Below are 24332 nucleotides of genomic sequence, written 5' to 3'. Positions count from 1 at the left end.
CCCAGTGGGGACACCTGGGTGGCTCAGTAGGTGAAGCATCTGACTTCCACTCAGGTGGTGATCTCAGGGGTCCTGGGATAGAGCTCTGTGTTAGGTTCCCCACTCAGCAAGGAGTCTGCTTGTCCCTCTGCCCCTCCCCTGCTTGTATACACACTCCCAAATAAATAAATAAAATCTTTTTTAAAAAAGAAAAATTTTAAAAACCCAGTGTTGGCAAGGATGTAGCAAAAACTAGCCATTTCAGGGGCGCCTGGGTGGCTCAGTGGGTTAGAGCCGCAGCCTTCGGCTTGGGTCATGATCCCAGAGACCTGGGATCGAGCCCCACATCGGGCTCTCTGCTCAGCAGGGAGCCTGCTTTCTCCTCTCTCTCCCTCTGCCTGCCTCTCTGCCTACTTGTGGTCTCTGTCTGTCAAAAAAAAAAATAAAATAAAAACGTTTCCCTTTAAAAAAAAAAAAAACTAGCCATTTCATACAGTGCTGTTGGCATTATAAATTCATATACACACTCTGAAAATCAGTTTGGTAATGTATCAGTAGCCATGAAATTATTCATACCCTTTGACCCAGCCAACCATATCTGTCATCTACCCTAAGAAAATTAAAAATACAGAAACAGCACTGTTCACAAAAATATTTATCAAGAGCAATTTATAATAATAAAGAATGGAAGCAAGCTAGAAATCTAAGGGTGGGGGAAAATAATCTAGATGAAAATTTTGTTTCCACTAAAAATGGTAAACATGGAAACTGTATAATGACATACAAAAGAGCTCATGGTATAACGTTACACCAAAAAGAATTGCAGATACACTGTGATTACAGTCACATAAATAAGAAGTGTATTTGAATACAACCAGAAGAACATGTGCAAAACTGACCATGATGATAGCAGTATGGGTGACTATTTTTTTTTTTTCCGCTTTCCGTAATGTTCCATGTGACACACATTTATTCATCTCTACACCTGTCAGCCACTGGAGTAAGAGACACAGAAAAGAGTCCCTACTCCTACAACTGACATTCTAATATTATTGCTTTAATTCTTTTTTAAGATTTTATTTATTTATTTGACAGACAGAGAACACAAGCAGGCAGAGCAGCAGGCAGAGAGAGAGGGGGAAGCAGGCTCCCTGCTGAGCAGAGAGCCTAATGCGGGACTCGATCCCAGGATCATGGGATCATGACCCAAGCCGAAGGCAGTGGGTTTAACCCACTGAGCCACCCAGGCGCCCCATTTCTTTTTTTTTTTTTTTAAATCTTGCCTCGATGAATGTTATACAAAAAGAGAACGAGTCTGGAAATTATCATTTCCAAAGCTCCTTTTACTGTCACATGATAGGACGGAAAGCCTGAAGCCTGCAGAACCGGACCCTGCACTCTCAGCAGAGCCTGCTGGTTTACCCCGGTACCAAATTACCTCGAGTTCTCCCGCACTTCACTGTGCGCGGTTGGTGGGGGGTACCCCTCTTCCCACCCCTCACTCTTCATTTCCCCCGAGACCCTCAGCTCTCTCCCACAGGACTTCCCACAGTGGATGGCAACTGCGTGCTTCGGTTGTTATAGTCCCTCCAAGAGTAACCTGAAGGCACAGACACCATCGTATTCTCTTCTGTCTCTCAAGCGCCTAACACATGCCTGGTACAATCGATAAAATAAATATGGGATGAATGAATGAAAACATTGTCATTGCATGATGGCAGGTGAGAGGCTGGGCTGGGGTCCCCTGAAGTTGGCTTAACTTTACACATCTCGGGGCGCGCAGGGTGGCTCAAAGCCAAGGTGGTGTTTGGGGCGGGCCCGTAACCCGCTGCCCGTTACCTGATCACCGCCTCCACCGCACAGACCAGCTCCTCGGCGCCGCATTCCCGAGTGTTGATGGGCGGAGGGGAGGTCTGATACAGATGCGTCTCGGAGGCAGCGCCCACCTCATTGCTGTGATGATTCGAGTGGCATCTTTTGCAGTACCGAACAGGCCGGTTTCCGTGACGGCCACAGCACCCCGCTGAAAAGCAGGTGACCACCGCTCTTCTTACATGAGAACTGCAGTTCTAGAGGAAAAAAAAAATCAATCAATCAATCAGCCAACACTGATCAATGAGGTAAAGGTGGCAAATGGAAAGCTAAGGGGGCACCGGAAGTGGCCGCACATTTCTAAGCTTTCTACAAGACAGGTTGTCTTTAACTATCCCAGGCATAGTTAAAAATAAAGGTAAGAAGTGGGTTCTACTAGCTGAGTGGCAGGAACATCCTAAATGTGAGTGGAACTGTGTTGGGAAGCCCTCTGTAAAGTTACCTCAGTCATGGGGTGGGGGTGGGGTTCTTTCTGGATTATTTCAAGTTAGTGTTTCAAGAGTTTTCAGCAGAAATAGGGAGGAAAAGCCCCTGAAACTGTGACCCGGAGAGAGTGCATCATAGCACATCAGAACAGGAAATGAATAGTTTTAACCCCCAGATTAAACCTTCAACATTATTTTATCCACCCCTGGCAGAGCAGATTTCCACCACAGCTCCTCGGTCCTTGCTGTGAGCCTGGGTTGCATGAGCTGATGGCCCCAAGCGGGCCACCCACTCCCACCAGCTCTCTTGCCCTCAAGACCTAAAGAATATGACAAACAGCTCGACTGACACCACGGGAACATAGCAAAACACAGCGAGAACCATTCACAGAATCAAAGGCTGACATCAGCTACAGGCAAGGAATCCGCAGAGGAAAGGATGCCAATGAGAAAAGTAGGGGTGCAGAGAGAATCCAGAGTCCAGAAGGGCTACTCAGAGCTGCCCTGACAAAAGGCAGAGCAGAGAGGCACCATCATGAAGCCATCTGAGGAGCTGTCAGGGAAAATTCCTGACCTCCACAGAAATGTGTGTCCTGAGCTCGTCAGAGATGCCACACCACATACTCAATGTCTTGTGTCCCGAGAGCTTTTCAGTCTTTCAGTGGAGCTTATAAAGATGTGAACAGCTCTAGAGGATGTCATACCCTAGGCCATTATGAACGCAGAGCTTGGTGAAGATTTGAGAGCCTCCCCCTCCCATGACAGATCTTTTGAGGAGACAGAAGAAGGAAGGAGGCACAAAGCCTACATCAACCACTGACAACCTATTGAACTGGCTATCGGAATGACCGTTTCAAAGGAAGGTTTCTTCCACTTCGATTTTAGCATGAGGCCCTGGGTCCTAGTGCTGAGAAATCACACCTTCTGAATAGGACACAGGCCAATGAATCATAAAAGTTTAAATTTTCTGTAATTTTTTTTCCTTATTAATAAAGTTTTATTAAATTATTTGTTAAAGTACAGTATGTTTCTTCTGCAACTGAGGCCCAAGTCTTGTGAGCATCCAGGTCAGTCCTGACTTCACCATGTGGTGTATTTTCCCTGCTGTGTCCTTTCTTTCTTTTTCATACACTAACTTTTATTCTGGAAGCACATGAATCCTTATTGGTTTGGGGCTTCTGCTCCCCACCAATCCAATACCACACCTAGCCGTGTGGTATATGGCAGAGTATATTCTTAGTGTTTAATTTCTTCCTCTAGGTTATACTTCATCCTTGTTCCTCTAGGATTCCCACTATTCCATAAACAATACGATGAGGATATGGGTTTAGTGGGAAGTTATTCACTATAATAAAGTCCTGAAGTTTAAGGCCTGCAGTTTACCCTCATATTTTCTGGTTGCAAATTATTTACATTCTTCCCACATGCAAATTCTTGGCTGGAGGTTCAAGGTCTTGTCATCTAAATCAAGTCCAGCTGTGGATGAGGCTCTTTGGATTGGCTTCCTTGGGTATGTGCCCATTTGTCTTGAATCTAAATGGGCTGTTTTAACCAATAAAGTATGGCAGAAGTGATGCCTATATGACTTCTGAGGTCAGATTTCCAAAAGACATGCAGCTTTCACTGGCCATCTTGAAATGTTCTTTTCTCAGACGGTTCCTCACTGGGATACTCAGAACTCTACCATGGCCAAGCCATGTAGAGAGGCAATGTGTACCTAACTAAGTCTCTTGTCAACAGTGCTGGCTAAGCCCAGCCTTCAAGTCATCCCATCCCAGAGCCCAGACACATGATCTGGAAGCTTCTAGATAATTCCAGCCCCCAATTATTCAAGTCTTCCCAGGTGAGGCCTCAAACATCATCAACTAGAGACAGGCTATGGACTGTGCCCTGTCCAAATCCCCGGCCAACAGAATCTATGAGCATCATTAAATGGTGGTTGTTTAATACTGCCAGGTTTTGAGTGATTTCTTACACAGTTATCTGGATACGTTGCATATATTAACATCTGGAACATCAATCAAGAGTCGACCTGCTTTATCACTATGTGCTCTCAATTCTAAGTAATATCAGCAATAAAATAAAATAAAACTTTACCCCAAAATAGCATTTGGTTGGTTCCAGTTCCAAACAATTGTTGTGGTTCCCACTAAGTTTTAGTAATGTATTTCCAAGCCACCGTCAGTCTTCCACCCATGTGGACTCTACTATATGCATTCCTTTCAAAAGCCAACTAGAGAGACTTCCCTTAGATTCAGATTCCGCTGAGCATGGTTTTCCCCAGGCACTCTGTTTCACTACTTTGAATTTTAAACATGAAAAAAAAAAAAAAAAACCTCCAACCTGACTCATAGAATGACAGAATTGAAATAAATCAAAGTCTGTCTCTTTACCTTGACAATCTTGCTATTTATTTCAACCCCCTGTGCAAATGCAGGACTATGTCCTTCAAAAGAGCCCAACACAAACTTTACCCAAAGCAAGCTCAAACAATTCTGAACCGTTATGAATTTAATGAATGTTCTCCAAATATAAAATACAACATGTATTAAAGGATAATAAAAATGTGCTAATTTGAAACTTATTACTAAAACTAATTTTGCTGTAAAAAGGAGGGCAGTGTTAAGAAAAAAAAAAAAAAAGATCCACTCTGGTGTCAAATATGTTAGGTATAACAGCAGACCTGCTCATTTGGAATATAAAACTATTTCTCATCCTTGTCTCTCTGGCTTATAAGAAGATTCTCAAAGTAGGAAATAGCCTCAGGATAAAAATCAAATCAGAAGTACGCTGACTGGCTGCACAGTCCTTTGTTAAAACTTCAGAATGATATAAGGCGATGCCTAGTTGAGCCTTTCAGATAGAACAGGGCTTCTAATAATTTTAAGGGCAGACCAAAATGCCCAAAGTATAGAAAGGACTGTCCCCAAAAGAATTACAGATGTAGTTTGGGGGCACTGAACTCCAATGAGATTTACTGAAAACCCAGAGTTTTACAGTAAGTCTTCCTAGCAAAAGGGTCACCAACTTAGACTAAAGGGGACAGACATCATTCAACATGAAAGGAAGTCTGCGGGATACATGCAGGGGACAAGCTAAGAAAGTCCCACAGCTGCAACATGCACCATTCTTCTTGGAAAAGAAAGATGTCTCAGAGAATAGAGCAAACAATTCAGGAAAACAACAATGAGGAAACTACTCCCAGGAAGTAGAACCAGATCCTTGTCAAGGTACATCCTCCAGCCTTGGAGAACCAATGGAAGAACCACTGACATATTCGTGGCTGGAAGAGCTCTCAACCGCAGATAGCCATGTGCTTCCCCTTCTTCCTCTGAACGGAGGCCCACAGCTGTCATCCTCTCCCTATCTCACCACTGTGTGTAGGGTCGGGGACGGGGGTGGGGGTGGGGATAACTTGCCTTTTTAGTTCACACGTCTCTGGAGCAAGAGAATTTTCACCCAAGGAGTTTCATCAGGGACCAGACCATATGCAGATCACAAGATGATGGACTGAAGCCATAAATGGATTTAAGACTTTCTGAGGTCTGAGATGGTGGAAGAATTTTACATGTGGAAGCAATGCAAGTAATTATGTCCAGAGGGTGGATTGTGGTAGCATAAATGTGACCACAGAATTCTTGTCACTCCTTCTATAAAGGGGAGAAGTCTATTTTCCTCTCCTTGAATCTAGGCTGGCCTGGGGACTTGCTTTGGCTGGTGGAAGGCAGCAGAAGTAATGCTACGTGACTCTGAAATTTGTCTCAAAAGGCCTTTGCAATTCAGTAAATCTCATTCACTTCGAACACTGCCGCCTAGCGAACAAATCCAGCCTCGTTCCCTGCAGGATGAGACACATAATGGCAAGAGGGAGAGCCAGACAGTCCTGTCATCCCAGCCATTCCAGTTGCTCCAGCTGTGGCCCCAGATATGGGAATGAAGTCATCGGGGACCAGCCAATCCGTAGACTACCAAGCAGCTGACTGCAGGCTCACTGTGAGCCTAGAGGAGTTTATCAAAAGCACAGCCTAGTTGAGTATAGGCCAAATTGTCAATTCACAGAATTAGCAACAAATACCTATTGTTACTAAGCCACAACATTTTAGGATTAGTATGTGCAACAGCCCTGAAATAGCCCTTTAAAGGTCCCCACTCATGACCAAGTCCTAAAATGTTTAAATGACTTGTATATAGTCTCATAGGTAGGTAGGGACAGAGTCGGCCAGAAACCAAGTGTTTCAACCAATTAATCCAAAGTCCTCTGTATGACACCACACTACCTTGCCTTATACGTTCAACTAGAAAAAGAAAGAGGATGGAAATGGCTTAGGGAAACTTTCATAAAAAGTGGCTAAAGAAAATTTGAAAGTGGAATCTTTAACTAGAGATGCCATTCAGCTTACATACAAATAAATATTTTCTATCTATTGTCAGTCTGGGTATGTTTGACACACATGTATCGGACTATTGGCACTCCACTTCAAAACAAGAAAGATTTTGAGCATACAAGATATATCCTTTACCAAAGTTATGTTGCATGTTCTACATGGTCATTCAAAGCTTTTTGTGATTAGAGTTACACGTATGCTTTCGTTTCAGATTACTCATCAAAAACACTGTGCAGAAGATGGGTGAGCAAAAGCAGAAATGAAAACAGAGAGCATTCAGACATAGCAATCTTGCATGCTAAATCATTTCTTTTCCCCCTTCACGAATACAGTGACATGTATGTACTGGGAAACCAGGGGGCAGAGATGAGGCAGATGTCAATGAATGAATTTACATACACACAGCAAATCATGCCCCACCACACGGATGGTTTGCTCTTACCTTCTTCTGACATATAGCAGATATTTCAGCTGTAAGGGGAAGGTACACAACACATCAACAAAGAAAGACAGCCCATTTTAAATAAGGGCAGCCACACAGGGGAGTAAAAACAAGCTTAGTGACACAACCTCTAGACTTGGCCCAAATAGCGTCTCTCCTGTCTCATTAATGGTCATCTACCCGTGTTTGATGAGGTCAGGAGCATCTGTGCGCTCAAATACTTCGCCTATTCTTACAAGTATTCAAGCTCCTTGGACAGGACTCAGAATTCAGATCATGTCAAAACCAAAGCAACATGACATTCATCTCATCTCCTCGTTTGACAGAACAAAATTGAGAATTGCATGACTTCCTTTTTTTTTTAAGATTTTATTGGTTTTATTTATTTGCCAGAGAGAGAGAGAAGGAAAGCTGCAGGCGGAAGGAGAAGCAGGCTTCCCGCTGAGCAAGGAGCCCGATGAGGGACTCAATCCCAGCACCCTGAGATCATGACTTGAGCCGAAGGCAGATGCTTAACCAACTGAGCCTCCCAGGCACCCCTTGGCACGGCTTCTTCAGGATCACACAGGCTATCAATGATAAAGGCAGATTTCGAGACAACGCCTCTGGATTCCCTGTTTATTGCTCTTCCGTTATACCATGACACTGACTTGATGTGAGATATTTAGAGCTTCACCATGGAGATGATTTGCTATTTCAAAACTGTAGAAAAAACTCACTAACTTGGATTACTCAGACTTGAACTATTGATTTATATCAGTCCTTAACTAGTGTAAAACCAGCTGCATGTCATTTCAGAGCAAGCAATTTTCAAACCCAACTGGCCAGTTGGAGTTAGGCTGTCAAATCACGGTCTACTCCGGGATTGACCTTAGCAAATGGATACAAACTCTTTGTAGTGGGTATACCAAGTATTTCCATGAAAACTAATGCTCGAGAATACTTAAAAATAATTTTTCCAAATATATGTTAACAATCCCCTGAAATAGTAAGTGTTCAAAAAATGAACTAACGCATTACTTACAGTATAGTCTATGTTACAATTTATTTAAAAGATCAAAGGTAAATGTCCCCCAGACTGTCTGGAAATTATGAATTGGTGGGTGCCAAATCATAGAAACTTACAACTCAGTTTTTAAAATTGGTTTTGTATAATTAATGGTCATTTAACAGTTTGATATCTTAGAGTTTATCTTACCTGAGATCAGTGTCACATCTCTACATAAATAATTGTTAAGTTATTATAAGTTTGCTTCCAGAGATGAATATCATCTGGAAAAGGTGACCAGAATTCACCAACATTTCTGATATTTAAAAATGTAGTTTAGAACCTGACTATGGGCTTCACTTCAAAACACTGTAAGTTCATTAACAGGGTAGTCTAATTTAAGGGGGAAAAATTTACCTTTACCCATACAAGCCCAGATCTTTTTACAGATATTCTTATGAAATTTTTCAGAATGTGTCTTTGAAGGTTCTAGAGGTGACATTACTGATTCATTTTATAGATGTAAGGCACTCACTAAGGTAATTTATTTCTTAAGGGTGACATGACCTAATATTAAAAGTTAGACCGTAGGGGGCACCTCGGAAGCTCAGCTGGTTAAGCATCTGCCTTCAGCTCAGGTCATGATCTCAGAGTCCTGGGATCCAGCCCTGCATCAGGCTCCCTGCTCTGTGGGGAGTCTGTTTCTCCTCCTCCCTCTGCCCCTCTTCCCTGCTCATATGCTCTCTCTCTCTCTCTCTCTCTCAAATAAATAAATAAATGAAATCTTTTTTTAAAAAATGAGGACTACAAAGAAATAGTGTAATTATCATCAAGAAAATCACTTTACTTTTTTTTTAACATTCACAGAATTTAGTTAACGTAAGGTTTTTACATTTCTTTTTAAATATGGTCTTTCATAGAAAGTCTTTTATTATCTACCTCTGAAGTCCTCCTGTGTGCCTGATGTGTGCTCAGTATGTCCCCAGCTTCTCTCACCTTCCATCTTTCCTCTGCTGTCATTAATATTTCCCCTGGTCACTTCAGCCTCCAATTAAGCAGCTGGAATACCTGCTTCCAGACGTGTAAAGGAATGCTCTGTCTGGGACCTGCCGACTTATCAGACATGGCCTTCAGAACTTTAACAAACTACGAGCACTGCCCCATCCCATCTTTCATTGAGGTGAGTCACATATACTTTATCTCCACTTTACTGGGGAGACTGAGTCTCTGAACAATTAAATGATTTTCCCTAAAAACGCAGAACTATTCCTAGTGGTAGGAGAAAGACTTATTCAGTGTTCTTCCCACTTATGTTCCCTATTCTCTTTCTGACCTGGCACAGCAAACACCATTGGCAATGCCTGTTATATACACGGAAAATCTCCCAAGACATAATTCAGCAAGGCTTCTGTCATACGGAATCCTAACTCTAACATCTACTCTTAATTTTGGTTGAGATGATACCTCTTCTTTCCAAATGTGTGGATATAAGCAAGACACTGATATAATGCTTCATTGCAATGACAATTCATAGAATATAATACTTTGGTTACTATCTTTATAAAAAAATACAGTACAAAAGGAGAGAAACCAACCATGCCATTAGTCATGATTACTTATTATTCATCCTTTCTGAAGTAAACCATACCTTGTGGTAGAAGGACATCAATCAACCATTCACTATGGTCCCTAGAAAGAAAAACAAAATTCATTTTTGAGCTTCTTTTCAATGTTACCCATCCACGTGAATGTTTATAAGCTGTACACTATTGCTAGAAGGTTTTCAATAGAAAGGAAATGTAATTAAGAGCACTATCATAATAAACTTTTTGAATGTCTAATGCATTTTAGCTAAATTATAAATTATAGGCATTTCATCATATTCAGTTATCTTTAAATGATACTTTCCAGATGCTAATTAAGCGAACCAAAGCACAGCATGACTTGTACAATGCTCAGTGTGGTTCTGTGAAACTAACAAACAGAGAGAATCCGTTTGAATTACACCTCATAGTTGAAAGCCATGGTCTTCTTTTATTTTTCTCTGTGGCCTTTTTTAAAAGGGTCGCTTGAAATTTGGAGCTGTTTTATTCCATGGAATTGCTTTTTCTTATCCCATGGAGAGAAATACTGCAACTTTTCAAAGCTGAAATCTCTCTAATTAAAGTTTGCTGTTTGTCAGATATCTGACAAAGCAACCTTTCAAAAACAAAAAGGCTAGTGGGAAATGCGAGTGATGGGACCAATTTAAGTCCAACTGATTGTTCTTATATTCTTTTGTTGCCCTATTTCCTTTTCTTGGAGGACCCATATACTTACCCTGCAATCCTCTGGCTGCATTCTTCACAGAGATACAATGGGGGTGGTTTATCCCCCAGAGCTACGGACAGGGAAGGGTCTATACACATCTGAAACACATGAAAAAGCAGAATGAACTCTCTTATCCTGTTTATCACATCCCCCATATCATGAGCACAAAGGTTTTGATTGTGACAGATTTTCAAAAGCAACGTGGAATAAATATTTTTAGTAAAACCCACTTAACCTATAGCACACCTGTTTTCCTTCCCTGGCTGATGAGTCCACACTAGACATTTAAATGTGCCTACTCTGGTTTTTCATTTCTCCTGTTATCTGCAATTGAGTTACAGATAGTGTCAACAAATCTACCCTCATTCCACAAAGAGAAAAAATCCTGTTCAATGGTGGCTCGAATTGCCTCTATATACCTCGTACATTCATTCCTGCTTGAAAGTGGTAATAAACACAGCAATCTCTCTTTAGGAAGAGGAAAATATTTTAAAATTTTAAAAATCATAACTGTATCCAAAATTCTGGCAGTAGAAAATTTTGCTTCTTAAAAGAACCCTCAATTCAAAAAATGTCATGTGAAATCTAACACTGAGCAACTCACTTTTCTTATTCTGGAATCTAAATTCTTTTTTTTTTTTTAAGATTTTATTTATTTATTTATTTGACAGACAGAGATCACAAGTAGGCAGAGACGCAGGCAGAGGGAGAGGGAGAAGCAGGCTCCCTGCTGAGCAGAGAGCCGGATGCGGGGCTCGATCCCAGGACCCTGGAATCATGACCTGAGCCGAAGGCAGAGGCTTTAACCCACTGAGCCACCCAGGTGCCCCTGGAATCTAAATTCTAAATCAATCATCCAAGGTCACATTTTCAGGTATTTTTTTTCCTTCATATGACCTGTGGTTCATTTAACACTGTGTGCCCTGTTCACTTTTGAATTATTTATGGCTGAGTTTTCATGAGCTGAAGCACAGAGATGAAAAGTGTTCACTTTGCTGTTGGTCATTGGGATATTTCAAATATCTGGATGTTTAAAATCAAGGAAACATGACTAGCTGAATCTTGTATGTTGCATCAGGTTAAATTTCTATACATTACCAAAGTCATTCTGTTTTCTGTTCCTGTCCAGCAAGAAATAATCAATCCACTGCTATAGCTGATTATGCACTTAATATGCCTAGGACACAGATTTTTCTGGAACTCCACCCTTCCTTTTCTTTAGTTGTTTTTACTGATTAGGGAGGAAAAACGAACCAACTTATAACTTAACCAGCCTATCATTTAAAGTTAAAACCCTGGGCGCCTGGGTGGCTCAGTGGGTTAAGGCCTCTGCCTTCGGCTCAGGTCATGGTCCCAGGGTCCTGGGATCGAGCCCCGCATCGGGCTCTCTGCTTGGTGGGGAGCCTGCTTCCTCCTCTCTCTGACTGCCTCTCTGCCTACTTGTGATCTCTCTGTCAAATAAATAAATAAAATCTTTAAAAAAAATAAAAAATTAAAAAAAAATTAAAAAAAAATAAAGTTAAAACCCTGAAAAGTTTCACATGTCATCCTTCCACAGAGCCCTGTGGATCTTTTCTAGATCATTCCAATTTTAGTATATGTGCTGCTGAAGTGAGCACAATACTGAAGAGTTTCAATGATGGGGGAAACAAGAGCTGGAATTCCTAAATTTCAATCGTTATACCAACAAAACCTGTAAACTATATATTCCCTCAAGCTAAAGACCTAGTATGAAAATTTTCCTTAGATAAATTTCATGCTTCCTTTGATGTGATGAATAACTACTTTTTGGTGTGTTAAATGAGGGACTAGCAAACTTTCTGTAAATGACCAGAGTCAATAGTTCAGGCTTTGTGGACATACACTCTCTGACACAACTACTCAACTCTGCTGTTGTAGCATGAAAGCAAACATAGATACAGAAGCAAATGAGCACAGCTGTGTTCCAATAAAACTTTATTGACAAAACAGTCAGCAGGCCAGATTTGGCTGGAGGCCATAGTTAGCTGACTTCTGTGTTAGAGAATTATCTGGGCTCTAATGTATTTCATAAACTGATCTGCAAACAGAACCAAGTAAAACCAAAAGCAGAGTGTTATATAATGAACTCTAAGTTCTAGCATCTTTTCATTTTGAATTCTGTTGCAGCTCTTGGCTATTGCCTTAAAAAGTACATTTTTGCAGTGTATTGCAACAAAAATAGATAATACTTTTCTATTTGGCAAATCATCACTGCCTAGTGGTAAAGTTCATAAATATGGAGATGGTAGACTTTTTGTGAGGATAAATCCATTTTCCCTGAATTTTTCCCAAGTGCCTGATGTAGACCTGTTCTTCCATTAGTTACTTCACTTTCATTTCTAATGAGTTATTGATACTCCTGTCAGGTAAAGATATTTTTTCATTCGACTCAAAGGGATAAACTCCTACGAGGTTGGAACTATAATCATTACAGATTAGCTAGGTGACCTCTAACATGGTAAATGAATTAGGTCACATGACCCATCACATTTGTGGACAGTAGGGTCAATTCCATTTACTCTAAACATGTCAGTTTACATCTATATTAATATGTTCATATCTGACCGCTCCATTAAAAAGTAGTTATTTTCCATTTATAAACACACTTATACCCAATGTAGAGGCTTAGGAAAATGGAGAAAAGAAGAAAATTTAAATAACTCATTAACCCTCCATCTCAATACAACCAGTAATAACATTTTGATGAGCAGGAATATGAGTATAAATATATATATATATATGTGATTTTAAATTAAATTGGCATCATACTATAAAGGATGACTTCCTTTTCATTGAACATTATTCTGTAAGTATCTGGATATTGGGTACCCTTGACCTGTATGTCACATGGTCATACCCACCTGGGTTTGGGGAATGCTTGTATTGCAATGAAAAAACAATACTAAGCCAGATCTATTGTCCTGCAAAAACAGCCCCAGCACAGGAAGCATTAACAAGAATGTTACCTCACAGGGAAGCAGAGTAAAAATACAAAAGAAAACTCTTTAGGAATGCTGGAGTTCAGAAAATAAAATTTGGAGGGGGTGCTGATAAAAATATTTAGGAAGTAGATAGAGGTGGTGGTGGCACAGCATTATGAATGTGCTAAATGTCATTGAATCGTTCACTTTAAAATGGTTAAGTTGATGTGAATTTCACCTCACCTAAAAATGGAAGACAAAGTAGGATGGTTTGGCATGTCCTGCAGGACTGGCTACAAGGAATAGCCAGTAAGCAAAGCAAAGGCCAGCCAGAGGGGTGGGCTAAGCTGTTTGCAGAGAAGAATGGGAGAAAATCTAATTTGTGATGTCTTTGGGGAGTGGGAAACCAAAAATCATTAGTAATTATGAAGTCAAAGGACTCCTGAGAATGTAATCTGACATAAGATCAAAGAAAAAAATAAGTGGAAAGAGACAAGTACCTCCTTTCTGTTGGTGTCTGAGTGAACCAAAAGAGGGCATTGTAACATAAGCCAGAAGAGGAAAGGACAGGTAAAGAAACTAAAGTAAGAGAGCTGCATGATTCTCACCACTGGAAGAATTAAGCTAAAATCCAGGGATAACATATGAGCGCAACACGTGTTTGTCTCAGAATGTCCTTGCACAGAAGAAAAGTACCTTGGAGTCCCAAACGTCTGTGGAAGTTCAGAGGAGGTGTGATCACAGCAGAATGGGCAAGACTGAGCCTACACTGCTGGATTTCCCTCATTTGCTCTTTCTCAACATAAGTTCATTCAACTTGACTTTATCAAAAGCAGAGATGAAACATAATAATACAAGAAGGTCCTCTGCTAGTAAGATACGTCTGGATGACTATGTTATTATTGGCACTCCTCTGACTTTTCTGATATATGAAACACATTTTGGTCCATTTGTACTTCTTTTTTGGTTCCATTTATATTTATATTTCTTATATCTCATGTTACCTCTTCCACTCGGTTTCTATAAAATGATACTATCATGTTTCTATTATCTGGTAATCTTCACAATCTTCCTGTTTATAGAAGAAGGGAGGCAAACTCTCAGGACACTAGGTTCTAATAGGTATCTGTGAACTCTAACGACTTGATGTTACTCCTACTCTTCTTATTATAAAAAATTAATCCTTGCAAATCCAGACACAGGTCTCTCCAGCCAAGTACTGAACCAACAGATATGCCATAAGTAATTTTGTTAAAAGGTGTGATTGTTTTTCTTAACATTTGACTTCAAAGATTCAGGGTTATAACAAGACAGGGAAATTTGTGGTGGTAGAACAAGAATAAGGCTTAGAGTGAAGGTACCTGGTTCTGGCTTAGGAAAGTGTCTTGCCTCTCTAAACCCCTGTTCCCTTGGGACACCTGGGTGGCTCAGTGGGTTAAAGCCTCTGCCTTTGGCTCAGGTCATGATCCCAGAGTCCTGAGATCGAGCCCCGCATCAGGCTCTCTGCCTGCCTCTCTGCCTACTTGTGATCTGTCTGCCAAATAAATAAAAATTTAAAAAATCTAAAAAATTAAAATTAAAAATTAAAAAATTAAAAAAATAACCCCTGTTCCCTTACCTCTAACATACTTTTTCCATGTGTTTGCTCCCCAACTACCCCTAAGTCATATCTATGATGTGAGCCAAAATTTAACAATTTTACTCATTTTGGTCATATGACTCTTGAATTCGCAGTTATATACCAAACTCTCATAATCTGAAATGAGTGAAACAGGGGCAAAGTATATTTCCTTGAGTTTATTAACAAATAGAGAAGCCAAGTGGGACTATGTAAGAGTTCCACCAGGATTATTCTAATAATTACTCATTGCTACACACCACTTGACCAAGAACTCATAGCCAAACCCTTCAGTCACCACTATTCATTGCTCTGTCTTCAACCAATCCACCAAAGCACAGTCAGATTGAACACCGAAGTGCTTGAGTTTACCACAGAGCGCAGGCCTCTCTGCTTTATGGAGAAGGATGCAGTCTACTCCATGTCATTCAGCTCCTGATAATCTGACCACTTATCATACATACATACAATATGGCACCATATTTAGCTAATAAAACAGTACCTTCACAGCTGGCTTGTTAATTGCGTTGTGGCATTCAATGTGCTGGCAGTGGATGGGATTCCAAGCTGTAAAGCAAAGCATAGCTGATGAACTCTCCTCATTGAAGTTATTAGAGCCCTAGTAAAAGCATAGCAGATATGACACTAGGTTTCTTCTTCCTAAGCAGAACCATCATCAGAAGGCTTCCTAAGATAATCATTTTTAAATCTAAGACAAATTTAAAAATTGAACAAAGATATCATAACTCCATTTATTTTTCCATAGAAGAGAAAAGCTCGTATAAGGTATAAGGTAGTATAACAGTGCCATTATATTACTTCCCAATGATATACTACTATCATTAAGTTCTCCAAGGTTTGTACATATCTATGGTTTCACTTCATTCTGCCAGTAGCCCTGTGGAATAGGTATAGCAGATTATAAATCTCATTTCCTGTATTAGTAAGTGGAAGTTACAAAGTTTAAGTAGCCCATTGGCGTCACAGAGTTAATAAATGACAACTTGAGACTAAAACCTCTATCTCTTGGTTCTTAACACTGATCTTTCCATTGTAGTACATATTAAGCTGAGCATCCTAGATTTCTAGCACCAGGAAGTATTTCAAACTCATAATAACTGAAATGAATGGTAAGGCAACCTCCACTATCCCATGTTCCACCCCATTCTCACCAAATGTAGAGAATGGAAAATGAATTTCTTGCCCAAATGAAATATATATATATATATATATATATATATATATATATATATCTCATACCACAGACTGTGACCCACATTAACCTCTGCTAATTTGCTAATACCCACTCCTTAACACAGTATCACACAGAATGAAGGTAAGACCAAGTGATCTGGGATAGATCAGAATGAAAGTCACAACAAGTAATTATCTTTATCTAGATTATTTGGTAGTTCAAAGCACTTAGCTAACAATACTCCATCATTTAAAAATGCAATAAAGGGGTGCCTGGGTGCCTCAGTCAGTTAAGTGGCTGCCTTCAGCTCAGGTCATGATCCCAGGGTCCTGGGATGAAGCCCCACATTGGGCTCTCTGCTCAATGGAGAGCCTGCTTCTCCTTCTCCCTCTGCCTGCCACTCTGCCTACTTGTGCTCTCTTTCTGTCAAATAAATAAATAAATAAATAAATCTTTAAAAAAAATAAATAAAAATTAAAATGCAATAAAATTACATGTTTGAAAGTAGGAAAATTTTCTAAATTGTCAAATTCTAATCTTACAGGAGTATGATTGGCTTAATATACTAGAATTGGCAGATGAGAGGATATTTTTACTTAGTTATATGTCCAATTATAATTAAAAAATATGAATTATTCTTCCAGACCATACAAAGTTTTCTGCCAGGGGTGTTCCAACTTCAAATCTTTTAGCCAATGGTTAAAGAAGATATGTGTCTGATTTGAAATTTAGGAAAATAAGGTCAATGGAGCCACTGACTTGAAAAAATACACAATGGGTCAATTTATTTAAAATAAGACAAGAAATACAGAACAAAAACCACTACTCTAAAAAGCACAGTATCATATTGATTATAATTTTAGGGAGAACAAAAGAATAAATAAATCAGGAAAGAATGGATAAATGAAGAAATAATTTGAATACAGACATTCCATGACCATAAAATGTTTCTTACATGTGGAAAAGTCAAGATGAATATAGATAGCAGCAACAAGTTTTCTTCTGTAATTAGAGAAACCTTGCAAAAAAGACTGCCTTTAGCAGTATATGAGTTGCAAATACATAGGACATGTGTCTTTTCCTCCAATCCCAAACTCAAGACAGATGTCACTAATCCATAAGAGCATTCCTTCCTGCTGAGTCCAGAAGTGGCCTTAAAATCCTTCTCAACACAGAGGTCCACAGAGTTACCACTAGTAAAACAGAGTTGGCACACAAGATAAAATCTGCTAGCCATTACTGAATCCTTGTATTATGAGAATATTTGCAGATCACTTTATAAATATTAAGAAGTCTTGAAGCTTATAGACAGGAGTAACAGTCAAGATATGTAACAACTGCTATGGCAAAGGTACAAGGAAATAAGAATGTACAAAAGCCACAGCACTTGAACAGGGCTCTAAAGACTCCTGCCTTGCCAGAAATTAATGCTTTACATGTAGATGGTGGGGATATCTGGGAGGTCCTACTCCTCTAATATTTTATTTCGTTTTTACAGAGTGTCAGTGAGTTAAGAATAGATTGTAGGATACCTCACTTAGTTTACCAAAGTCACACTAATCTTTACACTAACCAGAATAGGGATTATTAGTTTTTCTTGGGCATCAAAAATCACTTGTCAAGATTTCAAATATATGATGCCTGAAACTCATGTTAAATCTGCTGAATCAAAATCCTTAAAGGTAGAGAACAGGTATTTTTTAATTAGGAAAACCACTACAATTGATTCTGATATAGGATCAATCTACATATCTTACTGTATGATAAATTCAGTCATGATAGATTTCCCTTCCTTTGAAAATAAAAATAAAAATATATATAATCTAAAAACATGGCAGATAAGAAATCTGCTTCTAACTACAACAGAGTAACTGGTATTGGTCTGGCCCTCCCATCATAAACAATTATAAAACACAAAAATATATACAAAACAACTGTTTTCAGAAATTGGACAGTAGGTAGTGCAGAACAATGATCCTTGGGAGAAGAGAAACAATAAAGCCAGTCCTACAATCACCCTGGCTTTCTTCCTGGAAGCAATTTCTGGACCTTGGGTATGGAAGGAGAAAGATAAGCACAGTTGGGTGGTTTCATTGAATTGAGGGGACAAAACCTGGAGTATAAAGAAGCAAGGTGACTTATATTTGCTACGTAGTATAGCAAAGAAGGGGGAGTTATGCTAAGAAAGAGCTCCAGAAATCTGAGTAAGAATCTTTTTAGGTCTTTGGCTTTATAATAAGCAGAACATGTGTAAGACAAAATTCTATAGGCTACTTAGAGGACAACTATGCAGGATCTGTAAGCAGAAGAATTCCTACATCTCATCTGAGAGATATTCAAGTTCCAACTGACCAGAGTGAAGGGAACTGAGTAAAAACCTGGAACATTCAATAAAGACTCTAGGAGGTTATACCTTAGCAGTATGGTTAAACTAACATTAGGGGAAAAGTTATTCCAGTCTCCCCCTAACAAAGCATAAGGACAAGCCCTAAAAGGGTCAAGCTGATCCACTAGTAACTTGAGAGCCAAAACAAACCTCAAAACACTATAACGGAAGAAAACAAAATCCAGATACTCAATAATGTAATACTCATAAAGTCCAACATCCAGTAAAAATTATTCAATATTTGAAAAAGAAAGAAAATGTTACCCATAATCGGGGGGGGAAAACTGATCAATAGAAATAAACCCAGAAATTATAGAAGATGAGGGAGTTAGCAAACAAGAACTTAAAAACAGCTATTATAAACACATTCAAAGGAAAATATGAACACAATGAGAATAGAGATGAAAAATACATAAAAGAACCAAATGGATTTTCTAAAATTAAAAATGTAATATAGAACATGGAAAATTCACTGAATGGGCTTAATGGTAGATTAGGCAATGCAGAGGGAAAGATCAGTGAATTAGAAAACACAGCAGCAGAAACTACTGAAACTGAAGAACTGGAAGAAAAATAAACAGAGCTTCAGTGAGCTGTGGGAAAATATTAGGCAGTATAAAGCACATCTGGCTAAAAGCCAAAGGAGTAAAAGGGGGGAAGAGGGAGATATTTGAAAAAGCAATGAAATTTTTTTTAATTTGATAAAAACTATAAGCCCACAGATCCAAGAAGCTCAATGAATCTTAGGCAAAATAAAAGCAAAGAAAATCACACCAAAACTCATTATAATCAAACTCATGAAAAACCATGATAATGAGAAAATCTTAATAGCAACCAGGAAAAAAACAAAAAACAAAAAACAGACACATTACTTACAGGGGAACAAAGATAAGAATGATCGCTGATTTCTCGTCAGAAACAATGCAACCCAGAAGACAATGGAACGACATCTTTATTAGGCTGAAAGAAAAAAACTGTCAACCTAGAATTCTATAGCCAATGAAAATATCCTTCAAAACTGAATATAAAATAAAGACTAATTGAAGACAAACACAAGATAAGAGAATTCATTGCCAGCTGAGCTCCACAACAAGAAACATTAAAGAAAGCCTAAAGGAAAATGATACCAGATGGAAGCTAGGACCTACACTAGACGTAGTGTTCTGCACATGGCAAATATGGTGAACAAAGGACTTTCTACCTATATCTGTGTAATGTTAAAAAATGATTTACTGTTTAAAACAATAACAGCCATGTATTATGAAACTAAAAATATATATGGAAGTAAATATTTGATAACAAGAACAAAAGTTATGGGAGGGAGGAAATGAAAGTGCCCAGGGTTCTTATATTACATGTAAACTAGTATGATATTATTTGAAGGTAGACTGTGAAGTTAAAAGTACATATTGTAAACCCTAGAGCAATTCTTCTTAAAAATGGTATAGCTGATAATTCAATGCAGAGATAAAATGAAATACTGAAAACAATTAACCAAAAAGAAGACAAAATATTTTTTTAAAAAGGGAGCAAAGAGGGGCGCCTGGGTGGCTCAGTGGGTTAAGCCGCTGCCTTCGGCTCAGGTCATGATCCCAGGTCCTGGGTTCAAGCCCCACATCGGGCTTTCTGCTCAGCAGGGAGCCTGCTTCCTCCTCTCTCTCTGCCTGCCTCTCTGCTTACTTGTGATTTCTCTCTGTCAAATAAATAAATAAAATCTTTAAAAAAAAAAAAAAGGGAGCAAAGAAGATGACAGACTTCAGCCCAACCATATGTAATTACATTAAATGTAAATGACTTAAACAATAATTACATGGCATGTAAATGATAAAAGGCAGAGATTGTCAAAAAGGATTTAATTTTTTCAAAAAAACATTACCCAAATATATTCTGCCTGTGAGAAACACACTTGGAAATATAAAGATAGATAAGTTAAAAGTGAACAGAGGTGGACCTGGCTGACTCAGTCAGAAGGGCATGCAACTCTTGGTCTCAGGATTGGGAACTTGAGCTCCACATTGGGTGTAGAGATTACTCAAATAAATAAATATTTTTAAAAGAGTAAACAGGAAAAAAAATACACCACACTTATATAAGCTACTTACAAGAAAGCTGGAATGTCTATATAAATATGAGAGAAGTAGACTCTAGAACAAATAATATTACTAGTAATAAAGAAGATATTTCATGATGAAAGAGTCAATTCATCAAAATGACATAATAATCACAAATATGTGTGCATCTAATGATAGAGTTTCAAATTAAATGAAACAAACTAACAGAACTGAAAGAGAAATAAGTCTATAATTCATCCTGTAAATTTCAACAATCCTCTCTCAGTCTTGAGACAATATTCTGGTCCATAAAATAAGGCTGAAAAATTTAGATGGAATGAAATCATAAAGTAAATTTCCTGACCACAATGAAATTAAACTAAAAATGGACAAAAAGATATCTGAAGAATCACAAAATATTTGTGCACTTAAAAAAACACACTTCTAAACAACCCATAAATCAAAAGAAAAATCGAAAGAAATATTAGAAAATATACTGCATTGAAATTCAATGAAATCACAGCATATCAAATTTGTGGAATGAAACTAAAACAATGCTTAAAGATAAATTTATGGCTTTAAATTCTTGAATTAGATCACATAAAATGTCTAAAATAAAAAATTTATGCTTCTATCTTAATAAGACAGAAAAAGAACACGTTAAACTCAATGTTAACAGAGGGAATAATAAAGATAGAGGCAGAAATTAATGAAATTGGGAATAAGAAACCAAGAGAGAAAATCATAAAACCAAGCACTGATTCTTTGGAAAGTTCAATAAAATTTATAAGCCACCTAGCTAGCCTGATTGAAAAAAAAATAGAGAAAATACCAAATTATCAGTATCAAGAGTGAAAGCTAGGTCAGCACCACAGATCCTACAGATATGCCGATAAATTTGGTCAGTTGGACAAAACACAGAAATTGTTTATTCCTCAAAAAACAGGTAACAAAATTACAAACATGATTGAATAAAAAGTAGAAAACTTAAATGCCCCATAACATTAAATTGAATCGATAATGTGAAACCTTCCTACAGTGAAAACCTCAAGTCCAGATGGTGTCACCAGTGAATTCTATTAACTGTTAAGGAATAAAAAATACAAATCCTACAAAAATGCTTTAAGAAAACAGAACAGGATGAAATTCTTCCCAACCCATTTTTTTGAGGTCAGCATTACTCTGTAAACAAAACAGATAACAATTATAATAAAAGAAAACTAGATCAATGCCCCTCATAAATGTAGGAGCAAGAAAACTTAAAAAACTGGCAAATTGAGTGTGGCAACATAATATAGCTGACAATATGGGCCTTACCCCAGTTAATATAAGGTTGGATTCACAACACAAAGTGTATCAATGTAATTTACCGTATCGACAAAATAAAGAAGTCATGTGATCATCTCACTAGAAGAAAATGTATTTAACTAAAATTGACATTCACTGATGATAAAAACTCTCAATAAACTAAGAATAAAGAGGAACTTCCTCACTTTGATACAAAGCATCTGTGGAAAGCCTTCAACAAACATCAGATTTAATTCCAAAAGTCTGAATACAAGCCTCCTAGGACCTGGGGGAGAAAGCAAAGATATTCACTTGCAGCACTTTTATTCAATACTGAACTGGAAATATGAGCCAGAGCAATGAAAAAAAGAAAGAGAGAAAGGAAGGAAGATAGCTGGGAAAGAAGTAAAGAAGGGAGAGCGGGAGGGTAGGATGAAAGGAAGCAGGCAGGCAAATCAGAAAGACAAACTAGGAAGGAAGAAGAAAAAATTTTGATTATATTTATCTGCAAGAGAGGATAATCATGTACCCAGAAAATCTTAAGAAACTTACAAATAAGCTCCAAAAACCAAGAGAGTTTAGCAAGGTCACTGGATAGAAAGTAAAAATACATTCAATTACATTTTTTTATGTAATTATTTATTATGCAATGAACAAGTAGAATATTAAATTCTTAAATACTATTTACAATAGCATCCAAACCCATGAGGTATTCAGGAATAACTTTAACAAATATCTATAAGACCTATACACTGGAAACTAGAAAACACTGCTGAGAAAAATTAATAAATGGTTAGATACACCATGTTCATGGATCAGAAGACTCAATATTGAGTCTTTTCGCAAAATGTCAAATTATCTCTATTTCTCCTTTGAAGTAGCTATACTGGACTTTCCCATGATATGTACTGATAAACTTCCTTTTGTTAACTAAATTTTAAATGTTTTGTCATTTGGGGGGCACCTGGGTGGCTCAGTGTGTTAAGCCTCTGCCTTCAGCTCAGGTCATGGTCTCAGGGTCCCGGGATCGAGCCCCGCATTGGGCTCCCTGTTCAGCAGGGAGCCTGCTTCTCCCTCTCCCTCTGCCTGCCTCTCTGCCTACTTGTGATCTCTCTCTCTCTCTCTCTGTCAAATAAATAAATAAAACCTTTAAAAAATAAATAGATAAACAAATAAATAAATAAATGATACAACCCTTTAATAAAAAATAACTGTATTGTCATTTTCAACACAAAGGAATCCTAACTGGCACATGTTCAGAAGAGAAAAAAAATTCAGAATTCTTCTTGCCAAAGTAATTTTGATGATTTGAAGTTTATATGCAATAATGATGTTTTAGTATCTCGGGGCTGCTATAACAACCTACCATAGCTTCCCACATTTATTACATGTATAGGGTTTATTACCAGTACGCACTGATTAAGATAAGAACTACTACTGAAGTCATTTCCACGTTCATAGTTCCTCTCTAATTTGAATTCTCTGGTGTTTAATGAGATACATTTTTCTACTAAATGGTGGAATTCTACTACTGGTGGAATTGGCATTCATAGTATCTTTCACCTGTATGAGATCTCACTTTTCTAGTAAAGGATGATTGATCAGTAAAGACTTTCCCACACTCATTACATCCATAGGTTTTCTCTCCAGGATGGACAATGGATGTCCTAGTGTCCAATCAGATATAGATATGACTTCTAACTAAACATGTTCCCATATTCATAGGTTTTCCTACCTGTATGAATTTTGTCATGCTTCATTTGAAATTAATTATAACTGAATGGTTTTTCATCTCCATCATGTTCATAAAGGCTCTTTCTTCTAAATTAAGTAAATCTAAGTTAGCTTTTAAACTTCTTCCACCTTAGACATGTTCATGGAGTTTTTGTCTTGATGGGACAAATTATGTTTACAAATGAGATAAAATGAAATATGTTTGCAAAATCTTCATATCCATATAGCCTTTCTGCTATATGTAGGTATTTTATCATGGATGCAATTCATTTGATTCAAAAGTCCCTCTTTATATTCTTGGTGTATTTCTATTTGATTACCAGTTCCCCAGTCATCTCCTAGACAACCTGGAGTGGGTGTTCCTTCTGCCACCATCCATAGCTATTCTCCTGGCTCCAATTTGAAGATCATATCTGATATGGAAACAGGGCATCCCACTGAGGTGAAGTTCCTACCTTTTTCTAGCATCACATCCCTGAAGACAGTCCTCTAAGCAGAATCAAGCTGCTGCTACTCTTCTAGAGTTAAAAGTCCATGGCCATATCCTCAAAGGTCACAGATCCAGCACAGAGAGCTTAACTTGATGAGGTCATGCTGGATTCAGGATGGAACCCATGCAGCCTAGCTCAAGTCTTTGCACACATGTGGAATGAAAATAGCCATCAGGCCACACAACAATCTAGTTAACACTGCAGGGGTGGCCAGTGGTCCAGCTAGG

The 24332-nt window shown here is 38.4% G+C and overlaps 1 protein-coding gene and 1 non-coding gene across 3 annotated transcripts in view; both read right to left on the bottom strand.

The window, feature by feature from the left end:
* UNC79 (unc-79 homolog, NALCN channel complex subunit) overlaps positions 1 to 24332 on the bottom strand; it is a 247835-nt gene that overhangs the window by 135166 nt on the left and 88337 nt on the right. For both annotated transcript variants that reach the window (XM_047738927.1, XM_047738926.1), the window contains exons 8-12: positions 15464 to 15528; positions 10411 to 10499; positions 9740 to 9780; positions 7104 to 7132; positions 1819 to 2048 (exon numbers count right to left, since the gene is read on the bottom strand). In XM_047738927.1, the coding sequence (XP_047594883.1) occupies positions 1819 to 2048; positions 7104 to 7132; positions 9740 to 9780; positions 10411 to 10499; positions 15464 to 15528 (454 nt within the window). The remainder of the gene's footprint in view (positions 1 to 1818; positions 2049 to 7103; positions 7133 to 9739; positions 9781 to 10410; positions 10500 to 15463; positions 15529 to 24332) is intronic.
* On the bottom strand, positions 11914 to 12020 carry LOC125105812 (U6 spliceosomal RNA). The gene has a single exon (XR_007129067.1). It is a non-coding gene; the product is annotated as a U6 spliceosomal RNA (small nuclear RNA).

This window comes from Lutra lutra, chromosome 7 (genome assembly GCF_902655055.1).
Source record: "Lutra lutra chromosome 7, mLutLut1.2, whole genome shotgun sequence".
Taxonomy (NCBI): Eukaryota; Metazoa; Chordata; class Mammalia; order Carnivora; family Mustelidae; genus Lutra; species Lutra lutra.
The sequence above is the reverse complement of the archived record's forward strand: the minus strand, read 5'-3'. Positions and strand labels throughout refer to the sequence as shown.